The sequence below is a fragment of the Triticum urartu genome, chromosome 3A (assembly GCF_056163025.1).
Source record: "Triticum urartu cultivar PI428250 chromosome 3A, HENAU_Tu73, whole genome shotgun sequence".
Lineage (NCBI taxonomy): Eukaryota > Viridiplantae > Streptophyta > Magnoliopsida > Poales > Poaceae > Triticum > Triticum urartu.
In genome coordinates, this window is record NC_141875.1 from 614945809 (window position 1) to 614965203 (window position 19395).

The 19395-nt window shown below is 40.8% G+C and overlaps 1 protein-coding gene across 1 annotated transcript; it reads left to right on the top strand.

The window, feature by feature from the left end:
* Positions 1 to 6970: 6970 nt before the first annotated feature.
* On the top strand, positions 6971 to 14387 carry LOC125548890 (beta-galactosidase 3). The gene is made up of 19 exons (XM_048712414.2): positions 6971 to 7235; positions 7322 to 7417; positions 7512 to 7624; positions 7722 to 7788; positions 7887 to 7979; positions 8066 to 8209; positions 8766 to 8854; positions 9016 to 9121; positions 9354 to 9441; positions 9530 to 9648; positions 9969 to 10133; positions 10341 to 10525; positions 10704 to 10807; positions 11288 to 11397; positions 11855 to 11962; positions 12156 to 12266; positions 12346 to 12557; positions 12658 to 12997; positions 13354 to 14387. The coding sequence occupies exons 1-19, from the start codon at positions 7062 to 7064 to the stop codon at positions 13462 to 13464; spliced, it is 2535 nt and encodes an 844-aa protein (XP_048568371.1). The 5' UTR covers positions 6971 to 7061; the 3' UTR covers positions 13465 to 14387.
* Positions 14388 to 19395: the final 5008 nt, after the last annotated feature.

The window sequence follows — 19395 nt, forward strand, 5'->3', positions numbered from 1 at the left end:
AACATTGTCCCTTCTCTCTTTTTCTCTCATTTTTTGGGCCTTCTTTTTTTGGCCTCTTTTCTTTTCTTTTTTTCCGTCGGAGTCTCATCCCAACTTGTGGGGGAATCATAGTCTCCATCATCCTTTCCTCACTGGGACAATGCTCTAATAATGATGATCATCACACTTTAATTTACTTACAACTCAAGAATTACAACTCAATACTTAGAACAAAATATGACCTATATGAATGCCTCCGGCGGTGTACCAGGATGTGCAATGACTCATGAGTGATGTATGAAAGAATTACGAACGGTGGCTTTGCCACAAATACGATGTCAATTACATGATCATGCATAGCAATATGACAATGATGAAGCGTGTCATAATAACGGAATGGTGGAAAGTTGCATGGCAATATATCTCGGAATGGCTATGGAAATACCGTAATAGGTAGGTATGGTGGCTGTTTTGAGGAAGGTATATGGTGGGTTTATGGTACCGGCGAAAGTTGCGCGGTACTAGAGAGGCTAGCAATGGTGGAAGGGTGAGAGTGCGTATAATCCATGGACTCAACATTAGTCATAAAGAACTCACATACTTATTGCAAAAATCTATTAGTTATTGAAACAAAGTACTACGTGCATGCTCCTAGGGGGATAGATTGGTAGGAAAAAACCATCGCTCGTCCCCGATCGGCACTCATAAGGAAGACAATCAGTAAATAAATCATGCTCCGACTTCATCACATAATGGTTCACCATACGTGCATGCTACGGGAATCACAAATTTTAACACAAGTATTTCTCAAATTCACAACTACTCAACTAGCATAACTCTAATATCACCATCTTCATATCTCAAAACAATTATCAAGTATCAAACTTCTGATAGTATTCAATGCACTTTTTATGAAAGTTTTTATTATATCCCACTTGGATGCCTATCATATTAAGACTAGTTTCGTAATCAAAGCAAACTACCATGTTGTTCTAAAGACTCTCAAAATAATATAAGTGAAGCATGAGAGTTCATCTATTTCTTCAAAATAAAACCACCGCCGTGCTCTAAAAAGATATAAGTGAAGCACTAGAGCAAATGACAAACTACTCCGAAAGATATAAGTGAAGATCAATGAGTAGTCGAATAATTATGCAACTATGTGAAGACTCTCTAACATTTAAGAATTCCATATCTTGGTATTTTATTCAAACACCAAGCAAAACAAAAGAAAAGAAAATGACGCTCCAAGCAAAACACATATCATGTGGTGAATAAAAATATAGCTCCAAGTAAAGTTACCGATGAACGAAGACGAAAGAGGGGATGCCTTATGGGGCATCCCCAAGCTTAGACTTTTTGGTGTCCTTGGATTTTACCTTGGGGTGCCTTGGGAATCCCCAAGCTTAGGCTCTTTCCACTCCTTATTCCTTAGTCCATCGATTCTTCACCCAAAACTTGAAAACTTCACAACACAAAACTTAACAGAAAACTCGTAAGCTCCGTTACTATAAGAAAATAAGTCACCACTTAAGTCCTGTTGTGAACTCATTATAAATTCATATTGGTGTAATATCTAGTGTATTCCAACTTCTCTATGGTTCATACCCTCCGATACTACTCATAGATTCATCAAAATAAGCAAACAACACATAGAGAACATAATCTGTCAAAAACAGAACAATCTGTAGTAATCTGTAGGTTTCGAATACTTCTGTAACTCTAAAAATCCTGATAAATTAGGAAGTCCTAGGAAATTTGTTTATTAATCTAATGCAAGTTGAATTGGTATTTTATCGCTCTCTGGTAAAAAATGAAAATTATTCTCGTGAGCGCATACTTACTGTTTTTTACAACAAGATCAAATAACAATCACCCAAGAAGATCCTAAAGGCTTTACTTGGCACAAACACTAACTAAAACATAAAAAACACAATCATAACAGAGGACATATGATTAATTTATTACTAAATAGGAACAAAAATCAAGGAGCAAAAATAAAGTTGGGTTGCCTCCCAACAAGCGCTAACGTTTAACGCCCCTAGCTAGGCATGATGATTTCAATGATGCTCACATAAAAGATAAGAATTGAAATATAAAGAGAGCATCATGAAGAATATGACTAGCACATTTAAGTCTAACCCACTTCCTATGCATAGGGATTTTGTGAGCAAACAACCTGTGGGAACCATAATCAACTAGCATAGGAAGACAAAACAAGCATAGCTTCAAGATTTTCAACATGTAGAGAGGAAACTTGATATTATTGCAATTCCCACAAGCATAAATTCCTCCCTCATAATAATTTTCAGTAGCATCAAGAATGAATTCAACAATAAACTATCACATAAAGCATTCTTTTCATGATCTACAAGCATAGAAATTTTATTAATCTCCACATAAGCAAAATTCTTCTCGTTCGGAATAGTGGGAGTATCGTAAGAAACTCGAATACTATAAATTTTTTCCACATTAAAGGAGTAATGTTCATAAAAAGGGTAATCATAATCATGACAAGTTTTATAAATATAATCATCACTACTTTTTATAGCATAAGTGTCATCACAATAATCATCATAGGTAGCAACTTTGTTCATCATAATCACTTGAAACCTCTTCCAAGATAGTGGAATCATTACTAAATAAAGTCATGACCTCTACAAATCCACTTTCATAATTATCACAATAAGATTCAACATCCTCCAAAATAGTGGGATTACTACTTCCTAAAGTTGACACTCTTCCAAACCCACTTTCATCAATATAATCATCATAAGTAGGAGGCATGCTATCATCATAACAAAGTTGCATATCAAAACTTGGGAGACTAAAAATATCATCTTGATTAAACGTAGCATCCCCAAGCTTGGGACAAACATTAATTGCAGCAAATATATTGTCAAAAACATCATCTTCATCAAACATAGCATCCCCAAGCTTGGGCCTTTTCATATTATAAGCATAATCACTCTCATCATTAATAGTATGGATAGCACCGATAGTATAGCAATTATCATCATCACATTGAGTAGTAGGAGCAACATCATTTGGGAGGGATACCTTTCTACCTTTGCTTCTCCGTCTTTTCTTTTTCTTCTTCACATCATGTGTGGGTTTAACCCTCTTTTTTGAGCTCCTTATTAATGAGATTGGTTGAATAGAAGGCTCCTCCTCATTACCTGATTCATCATAAGAAATAATAGGAGGATATTGGGAAGCCTCTTCCCTTTCATTAGTATTCACTTCACCCTCTATTTGTTTTCTTTTCTTTATGTAATTGGCAATATAAGGATTTTCAATGCAATTCACCGCACAATACATATAAATTTCTTCTAGATCAATATCGAGGAATTTCTCAAGGTTATATTCTGGAATATGCTTAGTTTGACGTTTCATTTCTTCATAACCCAAAATCAAACTAAGTTCATTATGATGTGCAAGGGAAATCAAGTCATCACAATTTTTGGACACGATTCGATCATGAAACAATTTGCATTTGATATTTAAATGACCATGCTCATTGCAAAGTTCACAAGTATAGCTAAGATATTTTAAATTTTCAGCACTAACATCTAGCCTCTCTTGCAACCATTTAGTTTCCAAATACTTATGCCTCTTGCAAAATCTATCTTCCCTGTTTGGTATGTACTTGCAAACTCTATGCACTCCATAAAAATCGACATGCTTATAAGAGATATTTTCATCATAACTAGTGCAATCATCATTAGTACTATGGATATTCAAAGAGTTCATACTAATAACATTGCAATCATTCTCATCATTCAAAGATTTAGTGCCAAACATTCTATAGACTTCTTCTTCTAGCACTTGAGCACAACTTTCCTTTCCATCATTCTCACGAAAGATATTAAAAAGATGAAGCGTATGAGGCAAACTCAATTCCATTTTTTTTGTAGTTTTCTTTTATAAACTAAACTAGTGATAAAAGAACAAACTAAAAGATTCGATTGCAAGATCTAAAGATATACCTTCAAGCGCTAACCTCCCCGGCAACGACGCCAGAAAAGAGCTTGATGTCCACTACACAACCTTCTTCTTGTAGACGGTGTTGGGCCTCCAAGAGGTTTGTAGGACAGTAGCAAATTTCCCTCAAGTGGATGACCTAAGGTTTATCAATCCGTGGGAGGCGTAGGATGAAGATGGTCTATCTCAAACAACCCTGCAACCAAATAACAAAGAGTCTCTTGTGTCCCCAACACACCCAATACAATGGTAAATTGTATAGATGCACTAGTTCGGCGAAGAGATGGTGATACAAGTGCAATATGGATAGTAGATAATGGTTTTTGTAATCTGAAAATATAAAAAAAGAAAGGTAGAAAGTGGTAAAAGTGAGCGTAAACGGCATTACAATGCTAGGAAACAAGGCCCAGGGTTCATACTTTCACTAGTGCTTCATACTTTCACTAGTGCAAGTTCTCTCAACAATAATAATATAATTGGATCATATAACTATCCCTCAACATGCGACAAAGAGTCACTCCAAAGTCACTAATAGCGGAGAACAAACGAAGAGATTATTGTAGGGTACGAAACCACCTCAAAGTTATTCTTTCTGATCGATCTATTCAAGAGTCCGTAGTAAAATAACACAAAGCTATTCTTTCCCTTCAATCTATCATAGAGTTCGTACTAGAATAACACCTTAAGATACAAATCAACCAAAATCCTAATGTCACCTAGATACTCCAATGTCACCTCAAGTATCCGTGGGTATGATTATACGATATGCATCACACAATCTCGAATTCATCTATTCAACCAACACAAAGAACTTCAAAGAGTGCCTCAAAGTTTCTACCGGAGAGTCAAGACGAAAACGTGTGCCAACCCCTATGCATAAGTTCACGAGGTCACGGAACTCGCAAGTTGATCACCAAAACATACATCAAGTGGATCATGTGATATCCCATTGTCACCACAGATAAGCACATGCAATAGATACATCAAGTGTTCTCAAATCCTTAAAGACGCAATCCGAAAAGATAACTTCAAAGGGAAAACTCAATCCATTACAAGAGAGTAGAGGGGGAGAAACATCATAAGATCCAACTATAATAGCAAAGCTCGCAATACATCAAGATCGTACCACCTCAATAACACGAGAGAGAGAGAGAGAGATCAAACACATAGCTACTGGTACATACCCTCAGCCCCGAGGGTGGACTACTCCCTCCTCGTCATGGAGAGCACCGGGATGATGAAGATGGCCACCGGAGAGGGATTCCCCCCTCCGGCAGGGTGCCGGAACGGGTCTAGATTGGTTTTCGGTGGCTACAGAGGCTTGCGGCAGCGGAACTCCTGATCTATTCTGCTCCCCGATGTTTTTAGGGTATATGGATATATATAGGCGAAAGAAGTCGGTCAGGGGATCCACGAGGGGCCCACGAGGGCGGGGGCGCGCCCAGGGGGCGGGCGCGCCTCCCTGCCTTGTGGCCACCTCGAAGCTTCCTTGACTTCAACTCCAAGTCTCCTGGATCACGTTCGTTCCAAAAATCACGCTCCCGAAGATTTCATTTCGTTTGGACTCCGTTTGATATTTTCCTTTTCTGTGAAACACTATGCTAAGCTAGCAATAAAACTTAACGATCATTATGCTAAGCTAACGGATGGGTCTTGTCCATCACATCATTCTCCTAATGATGTGATCCTGTTCATCAAATGACAACACATGTCTATGGTTAGGAAACTTAATCATCTTTGATCAACGAGCTAGTCTAGTAGAGACTTACTAGGGACACTGTGTTTTGTCTATGTATCCACACATGTATCAAGTTTCCAGTTAATACAATTCTAGCATGAATAATAAACATTTATCATGATATAAGAAAATATAAAATAACAACTTTATTATTGCCTCTAGGGTATATTTCCTTCACCTACACAATTGGACCACCCACTTCCAGCCGGGCCTCAAAGTGACCGCCTCCAATGCACCACAATACTCTCATTCTAGGGAGCTTAGTAGTCGTAGTGACTATAGCCGATATGGTTAGCCCATGTTTGATCGAGATCATATACGTGGTGAAAGCTTGCCCCACGCTCCACGGGAGCGAATATTATTCCCTGCGTAGGCCGACAACTGTCGCCCCCGCCCTCCCGGCGTGCGCGAGGCAGTGGGCCGTCCCACTCGGTTTTTGTGTGGTTCTTTCCCCATTGGTTTTGGAACCTCCACCCGACTAGTTTTTCCTTTTTTGTGTGTTTTCTATTGCTTGTTTATCATTTTTTATTTCCCATTTTCTCTAAATTCATGGTATCTTTAAAAAAATGTGATTTTGTTTAAAAATTTGGGAACCTTTTCGAAAATTAATAAATATGCAAACATATTTTTAATTCATCAACATTTTTAAACATTGTGACCATATTTTTCAAATTCATGGGATTTTTTGTAAAATTCACAAGCATATTTAAAATTCACCGATAATTTTAAAATTTGGAAATATTTTTTAAATTCACATATATATATATTAAAATTCATGTTTTTAAAAAAATCATGATTATTTAAAAATTCACCAACATCTTTTCAATTTGTCAACATTTTTTTAATTTCAAAAACTTCTGTTAAATCATGAACTTTTTCTAAATTCACAAATAAAATTCAAATAGGTCAGTAATCGTACATATACCTGTGTAAATCAGCTGGAAAAAGAAAAGGAAAGGGGGCAGCCGCCGTGGAGGCGTGGCTGCTTCACCGCTCTGCTTGGACTATGCAGCAGCGCATCACCCACGGAGCGCCCGAGCGCCGAACGCGACGTCGCGTAATCTTGTCCATGGCGCGGTCTGGCCGGCCATCACCTGGCGCCATCCAGCAGCGTGACGTACGTGAATGCGTGGCCGTGGCCGATTTTCTTCTTCGCGAGTACGTCAGGCAGCCAAGTCCGGACTCTGTAGGATGGTGTGAAACTGGCCGTTGCACAGTTGCCACGGCACACCGTACCGAGAGACCCCGCCGCCACGGCGCGGCGTCTCGCTTGCCACCACCGCACCCACTATTTATAACGCCACCGCCGCGCGTACTGTCTACACACAGTGCTACGGCACCACAGTCTTCGACTCCAGCCATGGCCACCGCCGCCGGCCGGCTGCTCCCCTTGCTCCTGGTGCTGCATGCGTTGCTCGTCGTCGCCGCGGCCGCAGTCTCCGGTGTCGCGTACGACCACCGCTCCCTCATCATCTCCGGCCGCCGCCGCCTTCTCATCTCCACCTCCATCCACTACCCGCGCAGCGTCCCCGCGGTACGATCCTACCACCCCAGCTCATGCACTAGCTAGCAGTGGCACTGTGGCGGCAGTAATAATACAGTAATTTCGATTGCTCGCAGATGTGGCCCAAGCTGGTGGCGGAGGCCAAGGAGGGCGGCGCCGACTGCATCGAGACCTACGTCTTCTGGAACGGCCACGAGACCGCCCCCGGCAAGGTCCGCCCGCCGCGCCCGCTGGTCTTCAATATTTTGCGCTGCATTTAGTCCGTTCGTGGGGGGTTTTCATGTGCGATTGTTGAATGGATTGCAGTACTACTTCGAGGACCGGTTCGATCTGGTGCAGTTCGCGAGGGTCGTCAAGGACGCCGGGCTCTTCCTGATCCTGCGCATCGGCCCCTTCGTCGCCGGCGAGTGGAACTTCGGGTCCGATTCTCTCCCCTTCGCCGTCGCAATATTATGATTATGACTGTGATTTTGTTTCTGTGGTGTACTGTGTGTTAATTTTTTTGTGGGGTTTTAGGGGTTTGCCTGTGTGGCTGCATTACATTCCCGGGACGGTGTTCCGGACAAACAACGAGCCATTCAAGGTGAGCGTGGCCTGTAAATTCTGCAATGTTTTGTGGTAACTTCGCCGGTTTGGGTGATGAACTGATAATCCTGGTGATATTATTTCTTCTGGATACAGTCTCACATGAAGGGCTTCACGACGAAAATCGTGGACATGATGAAGAAGGAGCGGTTCTTCGCCTCGCAGGGCGGGCACATCATCCTAGCTCAGGTCACGATTCAAACAGCTTTGGAATACATGTTCGTCGCGATTGCACAGGATTGGATTATATCTGAAGCTGAATCTGTGCATTGCAGATTGAGAATGAGTATGAAGGTACCGAACAGGCATATGGGGCTGGCGGCAAGGCATACGCAAGGTGGGCGGCTAGTATGGCTCTGTCTCAGAACACCGGCGTCCCTTGGATCATGTGCCAGCAGTCCGATGCCCCAGATCATGTGGTTAGTTTCTGACGTTTAGTGCCTCCTGTCGTATGCACCGGCAGCATTACTATCACCCAAACTGCAACTGTTAATTATGGCAGGGAAAAAACAAAAGCAAAAACAAAAACAAAACAGCATATCATTGGTAGCTGTACTTGTACTTCCTTGCTGGTGACATGGAACTTCTGCTGATCCCAGGATGGTAAGTGCGAAACTTCAAAAAAAAAAAAGGGATGGTAAGTGCGCATTTCAGGGTTACGGCAAATTTTAACATGTTACTCACTCCTTACCTCCTCTTTTCACACGAGGAGGTCGGAGGGACCATGTTAAAATTGCTTTCAGGGTTATGTCTTGGTAAGGTTTTAGCAATGGTTATGCTATTAGCATCCCGTTGGCATCTATACATGCATGCGCTTGGGAGTTCATACATATATACCCTCTGTTTCTATTAATAAACTGCCAAAACGTCTTTTATTTAGAAATAGAGTAGTACTATTTTCTGATAGAGTTCTTACAGATTCATTGGTAGATCTTTTTTGTCTGATCTATTGATTGATGCAAGTGACATTTGCAGATAAACACCTGTAATTCATTCTATTGCGATCAATTCGAGCCAAATTCGCCAACCAAGCCAAAAATTTGGACAGAGAATTGGCCAGGATGGTAATGCGTTTGGCACATCTCCATAGCAATTGATTAAGAATTACTTCTTTTTTTTCGTCCGTAACACACACAAGAAAAAGCAAATTATGTACATCAATTTTTATTTTCTCAAAAAGTGGAAGCAATAATCCCTTGCTTTTTTAATTTCCATTTCGATTTAGGTTCCAGAATTTTGGTGAAGCTAATCCCCACAGACCCGCCGAGGATGTTGCATTTTCTGTTGCGCGTTTCTTTGGAAAAGGTGGCACCGTTCAGAATTACTATGTGGTATTCCCCTGCACACACTTCATATTCTAACTTGGTTCTAAAGAACTAACTTTACTCACATTCTAAGTTTCTAACATTACAGTGGATCACACATCTCATCTCTAACTTGACAAAGACACTGATTTTTTTTGCTAATTACCATCAAGCATCTAAATCATATTCACTCGGTAGCGTAACTACTGATAATTTCATCCTAGTGAAAATTGACCAGCTCTGCATTATCCTTTTCAAGTACCATGGTGGAACAAACTTTGGTCGCACTACTGGGGGGCCCTTCATTACAACTAGCTATGACTATGATGCACCAATTGACGAATATGGTTAGGCTATATTGCTCTTATGGATTCCTCAATAATCTTAGGCCTTAGCTAGTACAATCTTGCAATTATTCATTGATCTGAATTCCAGGCCTTAGGAGGCTTCCAAAATGGGGACATCTGAGGGAGCTTCACAAATCCATAAAAATGTGTGAACATAGTCTGCTTTATGGAAACTCAACGTCGTTTTCTCTTGGGCCTCAACAAGAAGTAAGATTTTTGTCCTCTATTGGCTTATATGTGATATATATGTGTTCTAAAAAATAATCTATCCAGCTAGTATGTATGATATGCTTACTTATCTCACAAGCTTGAGCTCTTTTTGTCTAAAAATAAGTAAAATCAATCTTGTGTGTATATCATATATCCTACTCCCTTTATAATTTCAGACCACCGTAAGTCAACCTCAATGTATCTATTACTGAACATTACCATTCCCTTTTTTTAAAATTCCACATCTTTGTCCCCATGTGGACTAATATGTTTGTCTGCTGCCTCGTCAAATGATTAGTGTCAACTTCTGCTTGCAGGCCGATGTTTACACCGATCACTCAGGAGGATGTGTTGCATTCTTATCTAACATTGACTCAGAAAAGGACAAAGTTGTCACTTTCAGGAAGAGAGAATATGATCTTCCCGCCTGGTCAGTTAGCATCCTACCTGACTGCGATAATGTGGTTTACAACACAGCGAAGGTATTTGATTTCCCTTTGGATAATTTTCAGAAAAGGTGAAAATGGATAATCCTTCTCATAAGATGAAACAAAAAGTTACGTAAGAATTGAAAAGGATAAAAGTATAATGCCAACATAAGATTATTCGACGCCTAACTGAGAAACAGAATATCTAGCACACCACCCTTTCTTACTTATAACTCCAGTTTGATGATTGATCATCTTTAGGTTCGATCTCAAACTTCGATGGTCGACATGGTTCCGGAAACTTTGCAAGCATCGAAACCTGATCAGTGGAGTATTTTCACGGAGAAAATTGGTATTTGGGATAAAAATGACTTCATACGAAATGGATTTGTAGACCATATTAATACGACAAAAGACTCTACTGACTACCTGTGGCACACAACAAGGTTGGTCTAATAATAGAACTATTTTATGTATCATGTATGCTTTCATGCTTTGGATATGTTGGTAAGCCTGGTATCAACCAAAGATGAGAGGTCTTAGTATTATTTATTTATGTTTATTTGGACCATCCTATTCAATTAAGTGTTGTACTTTACTGATTCTTTTATAATAAAAATGCAGTTTTAAGGTAGACAGAAGTTACCCCACAAGTGGGAAGCATCCAATTCTTAATATCGACTCCAAAGGCCATGGTGTTCACGCTTTCCTGAATGACATGCTTATAGGTGTGTTATGTTCTCTTTACTTTATGCAGAGAAACCATATAAAGTATTCTCTCCGTCTGGAATTAACTGTCGCTGAAATGAGTGTATCTAGACGCGTTGATACACTCATTTTAGCGACAGTTAAGTCCGGACAGAGGTTGTAATATCTTTGAGTGGACGTTTGGTGGGATGTTTTTGAAGTTCTAATTCATCCTACATGAATCCTTAAGAAGTAAATCAATTGTTACATTAGCATCAACATCTTTGACTGGACGTTCTCTAGGATGTTTCTGAAGTTCTAGTTGATCCTATATGAATCCTTAAGAAGCAGAGCACTTGTTTACATTAGCATGAACGTGACTTTTTTTTGAAGGGTTGTCGAATCCTACATTGTCCGCCAGTGTGTCTCTCACCCTTAGATACTGGTTTCTTACAATTTACAGCCTCTTCAATTTAAGTTTCCATGTCATTGCACTTATCTCTTGTAGATGTCTTTCTCAGGTAGTGCATTTGGTAATGGCTCAAAATCAAGTTTCAGTGTGCACATGCCCATCAACTTGAAGACTGGGAAGAATGAAATTGCACTATTGAGTATGACTGTTGGATTGCAAGTAAGCACCTAATTTAATAAATGATTAAAATTGTATCATACTCCCTCCATTCCAAATATTTGTCTTTCTAGACATTTCAAATGACTACTACATACGGATGTATGTAGACATATTTTAGAGTGTAGATTCACTCATTTTGCTCCGTATGTAGTCATTTGTTGAAATGCCTAGAAAGACAAGTACTCCCTCCGTAAACAAATATAAGAGCGTTTAGATAACTACTTTAGTGATCTAAACACTCTTACATTTCTTTACAGAGAGAATATTTAGGAACGGAGGGAGTAGTATGTATGGTGTTCTTTACATGCCCATGTTGTTTTATGTGCACACATATGTGATATGTCACGTAGATATCCGCTGTTCTACACACTTTGTTTATAAGAGACTACTATTGGTTAGGTGAGATTACTTGAAGTTAAAAGTGCTTATCTATTTGGAACTGTGTATACTTTCTAAGAATGCAGGAGCCCGTTATGAATGGGTAGGAGCGGGCCTTACAACTGTGAACATCTCTGGAATGGAAAATGGAACCATGGACTTATCTTCAAATAATTGGGCGTACAAGGTATTTCCATCAAGATTCTTCGTATGAAATTTCTAGTGAGAACTTAATATACAAGTACATGATGGAAGTTGCGGTAATTATGCTTCGCTATTTCTGTATCCACCTATATCTTTCAATCCTGAGTTTTATGTCTAAAATTTGAGATAATCGAGACAGGTGTTCATTCGTGCTTCCTTCATGTATTTGTTTGTAGATTGGGTTGGAAGGCGAACACTACAGTTTGTTCAAGCCCGATCAAGGGAATAACCGAAGGTGGAGTCAACAATCCGAGCCACCAAAGGATCAACCTTTGACATGGTACAAGGTAATATGCTACCATCTTTATTCTTGATGATTTCTTCACATCCTACTACGTGTATACTAATCCAAAATACTACTCCTAGGTAAATGTTGATGTTCCACAAGGAGATGACCCAATTGGGCTAGACATGCAGTCTATGGGGAAAGGCCTGGCCTGGTTGAATGGAAATGCCATAGGGAGGTACTGGCTTAGGACTAGTTCTTCTGATGATAGGTGCACTCCTAGCTGCAACTATAGAGGGCAATTTTCTCCAGACAACTGCCGGACTGGATGTGGGAAGCCAACTCAAAGATGGTAATGTGATGACATTTGGCACTGCTGAGCTCACATCCTAATTAAGCATGTTCTGCCATTATTCTCTTGTGTTTCATACTTCTCTTTTATCTATGGTCAGGTACCATGTACCAAGGTCATGGTTTCACCCATCGGGGAACACCCTGGTGGTTTTTGAGGAGCAGGGTGGGGATCCAACAAAGATCACATTCTCAAGAAGAGTTGCAACAAGTATTTGCTCCTTTGTGTCAGAGAACTATCCTTCTATTGTTGACATGGAAACATGGGATAAAAATATGCCAGATGACGGCAGAGTTGCATCTGAAGCACAGTTGTCTTGCCCCAAGGGCAAAATTATCTCCTCAGTTAACTTTGCGAGCTTCGGAGACCCTAGTGGAACTTGCAGATCCTACCAACAAGGAAGCTGCCACCACCCAGACTCCCTATCTGTTGTTAAGAAGGTAACATTTGCAGCTTCTTGATGTGAAAATGCACATGATTCTGAATTGCTAGTCTCAGGACTCGACAACCATAAATTCAACTTTTTTAGGAGTGTGCATGAATTCAGTCTTCCAATTCGATGACTGTCAGTTCTGCATTTACAGACCGGGGTGATGATGCAACTAGGATTAGATTAAACATCTAGGAAGTTTTAATTTTCCATTTAGAAGCTATCGTGCACATTTTTGTGCTTTTGAATAATGAGCACCATGCATTCCATATGAATTGTTTGATAATTGTTTCTCGATTATCACTATAAGCAGTCTAGATTTGTCTGACCATAATTATTTCCTGAGTGGTCCTTTATTCTTTGCAGGCATGTCTGAACAACAATGGCTGCACAGTTTCACTAGCAGACAGGGGATTCGGAAAAGATTTATGTCCCCGGGTCATCAAAACACTTGCGATTGAAGTGGACTGCTCTTAGCGAGTTCTGCTCAGCTAGGAGTTCCACCACTACAAATCTGCTCATCAAAAGTCAAATGTGAAAGCTTTAATACTGTTAAACAACAATTTGAAAGAGGAAGCTTACCTAGATCAAGGTTTGATTTCTTAGGAGCATGGTAATAAATGTTTGGTTGATTGAGACAATGGTGATTGGCGGTGTCTGCTGGAAGTGTGGTAGCCATCTTTGAAGACCATGCTACTTTGGCCCAAGAGCTGGCGAATGTGACCTTCCAATTCTTTCCTAGAGAAGAAAAATATGTAGCTCACCAGTTAGAAAAAAGGTGCCCGGACAATGTGGTCTCCAGTTAATCAACCTCCTTCTTTTATCTTGCACTTATTGGTGACTGTAAAGAACTCCTTGGTGTGCTCTGAAGAACGTGCTTCCTTTAAAAAAATACTGTTTCCTAATCATCCAAACAATCCATAAAGAAACTCACACGCAAATGACTTGGGTTGGTTTCCAGATTACAAGACCTAGTAGGACTATATATGTATCAACCTATGTAGAGGTGTGGGTATAATACAACGTCCTTTTCAACAACAACAAAAATCGCCGGAGCTAGTCATGAATATCTTTTACCCATTTGTGATTGAGGGAGTCCTGAACTAAGGGGTCCTCGGGCGTCCGGCCTGTTAGCTATGAGCCAGACTGATGGGCTGTGAAGAACACGAAGACCGAAGACTGCACCCGTGTCCGGATGGGACTCTCCTTGGCGTGGAAGGCAAGCTTGGCGACCAAATATGTAAATTCCTTTCTTTGTAACCGACCTTGTGTAACCCTAGATCCTCCCGGTGTCTATATAAACCGGAGGACTTAGTCTGGAGAAGGGAGATTCATTACCATAGCCATACAAGCTAGACCTCTAGGGTTTAGCCATTATGATCTCGAGGTAGATCAACTCTTGTAATACTCATATTCATGAATATCAATCAAGCAGGACGTAGGGTATTACCTCCATAGAGAGGGCCCAAACCTGGGTAAACATCGTGTCCTCTGTCTCCTGTTACCATCGACCTTAGACGCACAGTTCGGGATCCCCTACCTGAGATCCGCCGATTTTGACACCGACATTGGTGCTTTCATTGAGAGTTCCACTGTGCCGTCGTCAAGAGGTTCGATGGCTCCTTCAACCATCTACAACGATGCAGTCCAGGGGGGAGTCTTCCTCCACGGACAAATCTTCGTGTTCGACGGCTTCGCACTGCGGGCCAACTCGCTTGGCCATCTGGAGCAGATCGAAAGCTACGCTCCTGGACATCAGGTTAGATTTGGGAGCTTGAACTACGTTGGGGACATTCGTGGAGACTTGATCTTCGCCGGATTCGAGACCACGACAACCACTCCTGGTCACCCCGATGGACATGACCTAAATCTGTTATCGGACAGCATCCAGGAGACAGCTCATGTAACCGCTATGGCCTTAGATCCGGAGCAGACTGCGCCATTCAAGGACGGAAAGCTCAACCCCGCCACGGAGGCCGCAGATTCCCCGGCGTTGGAGCCGCACATGGATTTAACCTCACACGACATCTGTGTCACCGGAACTCCGGACTCGTCTCCGGTCATAAATTCCGAACCATGTGAGCCTGCGGATGCCAAACTTGATTGTTTATCGATCTTTGAATTCAGCACCGCAAACATCTTCCAGCACTCGCCTTTGGGCGACGTGCTAAACTCATTAAAGAACCTGTCCTTGGCGGGGGACTCACAGTCGAACTATGTTCGATTCGAACTAGGGGCTGACGATGGAGAATTTTGCTTCCCACCCGCCACCCACTTTATAGCCACTGTCGAGGATTTAACTGACACGCTTGATTACGGCTCCGACGACATTGATGGTATGGACGACGATGTCAAAGAAGAAGAGGCCCAGAACCCTCGTGGTTTTTGAGGAGCAGGGTGGGGATCCAACAAAGATCACATTCTCAAGAAGAGTTGCAACAAGTGTTTGCTCCTTTGTGTCAGAGGACTATCCTTTAGTTGTTGACATGGAGACCTGGGATAAAAATATGTCAGATGACGGTAGAGTTGCATCTGAAGCAAAATTGTCTTGTCCCAAGGGAAAAATTATCTCTTCAGTTAACTTTGCGAGCTTCCGAGACCCCAGTGGAACTTACAGATCCTACCAACAAGGAAGCTGCCACCACCCAGACTCTCTATCTGTTGTTAAGAAGGTAACATTTGCAGCTTCTTGATGTGAAAATGCACATGATTCTGAATTTCTAGTCTCAGGACTCGACAACCATAAATTCAACTTTTTTAGGAGTGTGCATGAATTCAGTCTTCCAATTCGACTACTGCCAGTTCTGCATTTACAGACCGCGGTGATGATGCAACTAGGATTAGATTAAACATCTAGAAAGTTTTAATTTTCCATTTAGAAGCTACCATGCGCATTTTTGTGCTTTTGAATAATGAGCACCATGCATTCCATATGAGTTGTTTGATAATTATTTCTCGATTATCACTATAATAGGATATATATTTGTTTGACCATAATTATTTCCTGAGTTGTCCTTTATTCTTTGCAGGCCTGTCTAAACAACAATGGCTGCACAGTTTCACTATCAGACAGGGGATTCGGAAAAGATTTATGTCCCGAAGTCATCAAAACACTTGCGATTGAAGTGGACTGCTCTTAGTGAGTTCTGCTCAACTAGGAGTTCCACCACTACAAATCTGCTCATCAACAATCAAATTCGAAAGCTTTAATACTGTTAAACAACAATGTGAAAGTGGAGGCTTACCAAGATCAAGGTTCAGATTTCTTGTGAGCATGATAATAAGTGTTTCGCTGATTGAGACAATAGTGATTCACAGTGTCTGCTGGAAGTGTGGTAGCCATCTTTGAAGACCATGCTACTTTGGCCCAAGAGCTGGCGAATACGACCTTCAAATTCTTTCATAGAGAAGAAAATTATGTAGATCGCCAGCTAGAAAAAAAAGGTGCCCAGACAATGTGGTCTCCAGTTAATCGACCTCCTTTTATCTTGCACTTATTGGTGACTGTAAAGTACTCCTTGGTTTTCTCGGAAGCATGTGCTTCATTTAAAAGAAATATTGCTTCCCAATCATCCAAACAATCCATAAAAAACTCACACGCAAATGACCCGAGTTTGTTTCCAGATTACAAGACCTAGTAGGACTATATATGTAGCAACCGATGCAGAGGTGTGGGTACAACCTCCTTTTCAAAAGAAAAAGATCACCGGAGCTAGTCATGGATATCTTTTACCCATTTCTGATCTAAACAAAATGGGATAAAAAGAGGGAAATACACAAATGAACAATTCCTATGGACATAAAAATGGTTTATTATCACAAGAAGCCATAATTTTTTATGATGTTTAACATATATACATGATACAACATGACGTGCATCCTTAGTTTATTTCATATTTTCAGGAAATAGGAATGTTCTCTTCAAATAATGGGGGGGGGGGGGGGGGGGGTGCAATGTCAGCTAATTGCACAAAAGCTACTACACCTTGTATTATTTTTTTTCTCCTCTTGGAGTTTCCAGAAAAATGTTTAAAAAATCATAAATGTAAGTGTGTGTGAGCTATAGACATACATTTGTCCATTTTAGAAGTTCAAGGGGTCATATATTTTTATATGAATTTTAGCAGCTGCACATAACATAAATTTACTCCCTCCGTTCCATAATGTAGTGCATATAGATTTTTTGAATAGTCAAGCTTTGAAAACTTTCACCAAGTTATTAGAGATAACTATTTATATCTACAATACCAATATATAAAGTATGAAAGTTCATCTTATAATGAATCTTATGATATAAGTTTGGCATTCTAGATGTAAATATATTTCTCCATAAATTTGGTTAAAGTTTGTGAGCTTGACTTTAAAAAAAATCTATATGGACTACATTATGGGACAGGGGGAATAGCAAATTGAACATTTCTATTTTTTACTCTGAATTATTTAGTTTTGAAAAATGAAATCTAGTGATAAAATAGCTTATTACATGAAACCCAATGTGTCTCAACATCTTACTTCTGTCCACGTGTTGTAAATAAGTTCAGTTTTTAGTATTCAACGAGACAAAACGATTGTAGTGGAGAATGAAACATAGCTTAAATGTTTTTTGGACTATATAAGACAGTTCCATGTATTATATTAAGGTGGGAGAAGAAAAACAGTACAACCAAGAGAGAAGAACGAGTGAACGACAATGCAGCAATTAATACAACGCTACACGAAGGACCTTGGCACATCAAATAGAATTATAATCATATCCTCCCTTTTTAAGGTGAGCGCGTAAGTTGACGCACAAAAAAGATGAAGGAAATATGCCCTAAAGGTAATAATAAAGTTGTTATTTTATATTTCCTTATATCATGATAAATGTTTATTATTCATGTTAGAATTGTGTTAACCGGAAATTTGATACATGTGTGGATACATAGACAAAACACAGTGTCCCTAGTAAGCCTCTACTAGACTAACTCGTTGATCAAAGATGGTTAAGTTTCCTAACCATAGACATGTGTTGTCATTTGATGAACGGGATCACATCATTAGGAGAATGATGTGATGGACAAGACCTATCCGTTAGCTTAGCATAATGATCGTTAAGTTTTATTGCTATTGCTTTCTTCATGACTTGTACATATTCCTTTGACTATGAGATTATGCAACTTCCGGATACCGGAGGAATACCTTGTGTGCTATCAAACGTCACAACATAACTGGGTGATTATAAAGATGCTCTATAGGTATCTCCGAATGTGTTTTTTGGGTTGGCATAGATCGAGATTAGGATTTGTCACTCCGAGTATCGGAGAGGTATCTATGGGCCCTCTCGGTAATGCACATCATAATAAGCCTTGCAAGCAATGTGACTAATGAGTTAGTTGTGGGATGATATATTACGGAACGAGTAAAGAGACTTGCCGGTAACGAGTTTGAACTAGGTACGGAGATACCGACGATCGAATCTCGGAAAAGTAACATACCGATGACAAAGGGAATTACGTATGTTGTCATAAGGTTCGACCGATAAAGATCTTCGTAGAATATGTAGGAGCCAATATGGGCATCCAGGTTCCGCTATTGGTTATTGACCAGAGAGGTGTCTCGGTCATGTCTACATAGTTCTCGAACCCGTAGGGTCCGCATGCTTAACATTCATTGACGATATAGTACTATATGAGTTATGTATGTTGGTGATCGAATGTTGTTCGGAGTCCCGGATGAGATCACGGACATGACGAGGAGCTCTGGAATGGTCCAAAGGTAAAGATTGATATATAGGATAATATGGTTCGGCCAAGGGGTGAAGCCCACGAGGTTTTAGGTCGGTGCAAAAGGAGTTTCGCGGAGGCTAGGGGGCCAAACGCCGGAGACCCTGGCGTCTGGCCCTGGGCCAGACGCCGAGGCCCATGGCGCCTGGGCCAAACGCCAAGGACCATGGCGTCTTGTCCTAAAATTCCGAGAAGGACTCTTCCTTGCGGGAAAAACCGACTTTGAGGAGGCTTTTACTCCAAGTTTCGACCCCAGGGGTCAACATATAAATAGAGGGGCGGGGCTAGCACCCGGAACACATCAAGAATCACCAAGCCATGTGGCGGCAACCCCGTCCCCTCTAGTTTATCCTCCGTCATAGTTTTCGTAGTGCTTAGCGAAGCCCTGCGGAGATTGTTCTTCACCAACACTGCCACCACGTCGTCGTGCTGCCGGAACTCATCTACTACTTCGCCTGTCTTGCTGGATCAAGAAGGCGAGGACGTCATCGAGCTGAACGTGTGCTGAACGCGGAGGTGCCATACGCTACATCAACCGCGTTGATAAACACTTCCGCTTTACGATCTTCAAGGGTATGAAGATGCTCTTCCCCTCTCGTTGCTATGCATATCCTAGATAGATCTTGCATGAGCGTAGATTTTTTTT

What these genes read in the sequence shown, in the direction of transcription:
- LOC125548890 (XM_048712414.2), top strand. Translation starts at nt 7,062, where the DNA reads ATGGCCACCGCCGCCGGCCGGCTGCTCCCCTTGCTCCTGGTGCTGCAT. An exon ending in AACCTTTGACATGGTACAAG is followed by an intron (nt 12,267 to 12,345) that starts GTAATATGCTAC and finishes TACTACTCCTAG; the next exon opens with GTAAATGTTGATGTTCCACA. An exon ending in CCCTATCTGTTGTTAAGAAG is followed by an intron (nt 12,998 to 13,353) that starts GTAACATTTGCA and finishes TATTCTTTGCAG; the next exon opens with GCATGTCTGAACAACAATGG.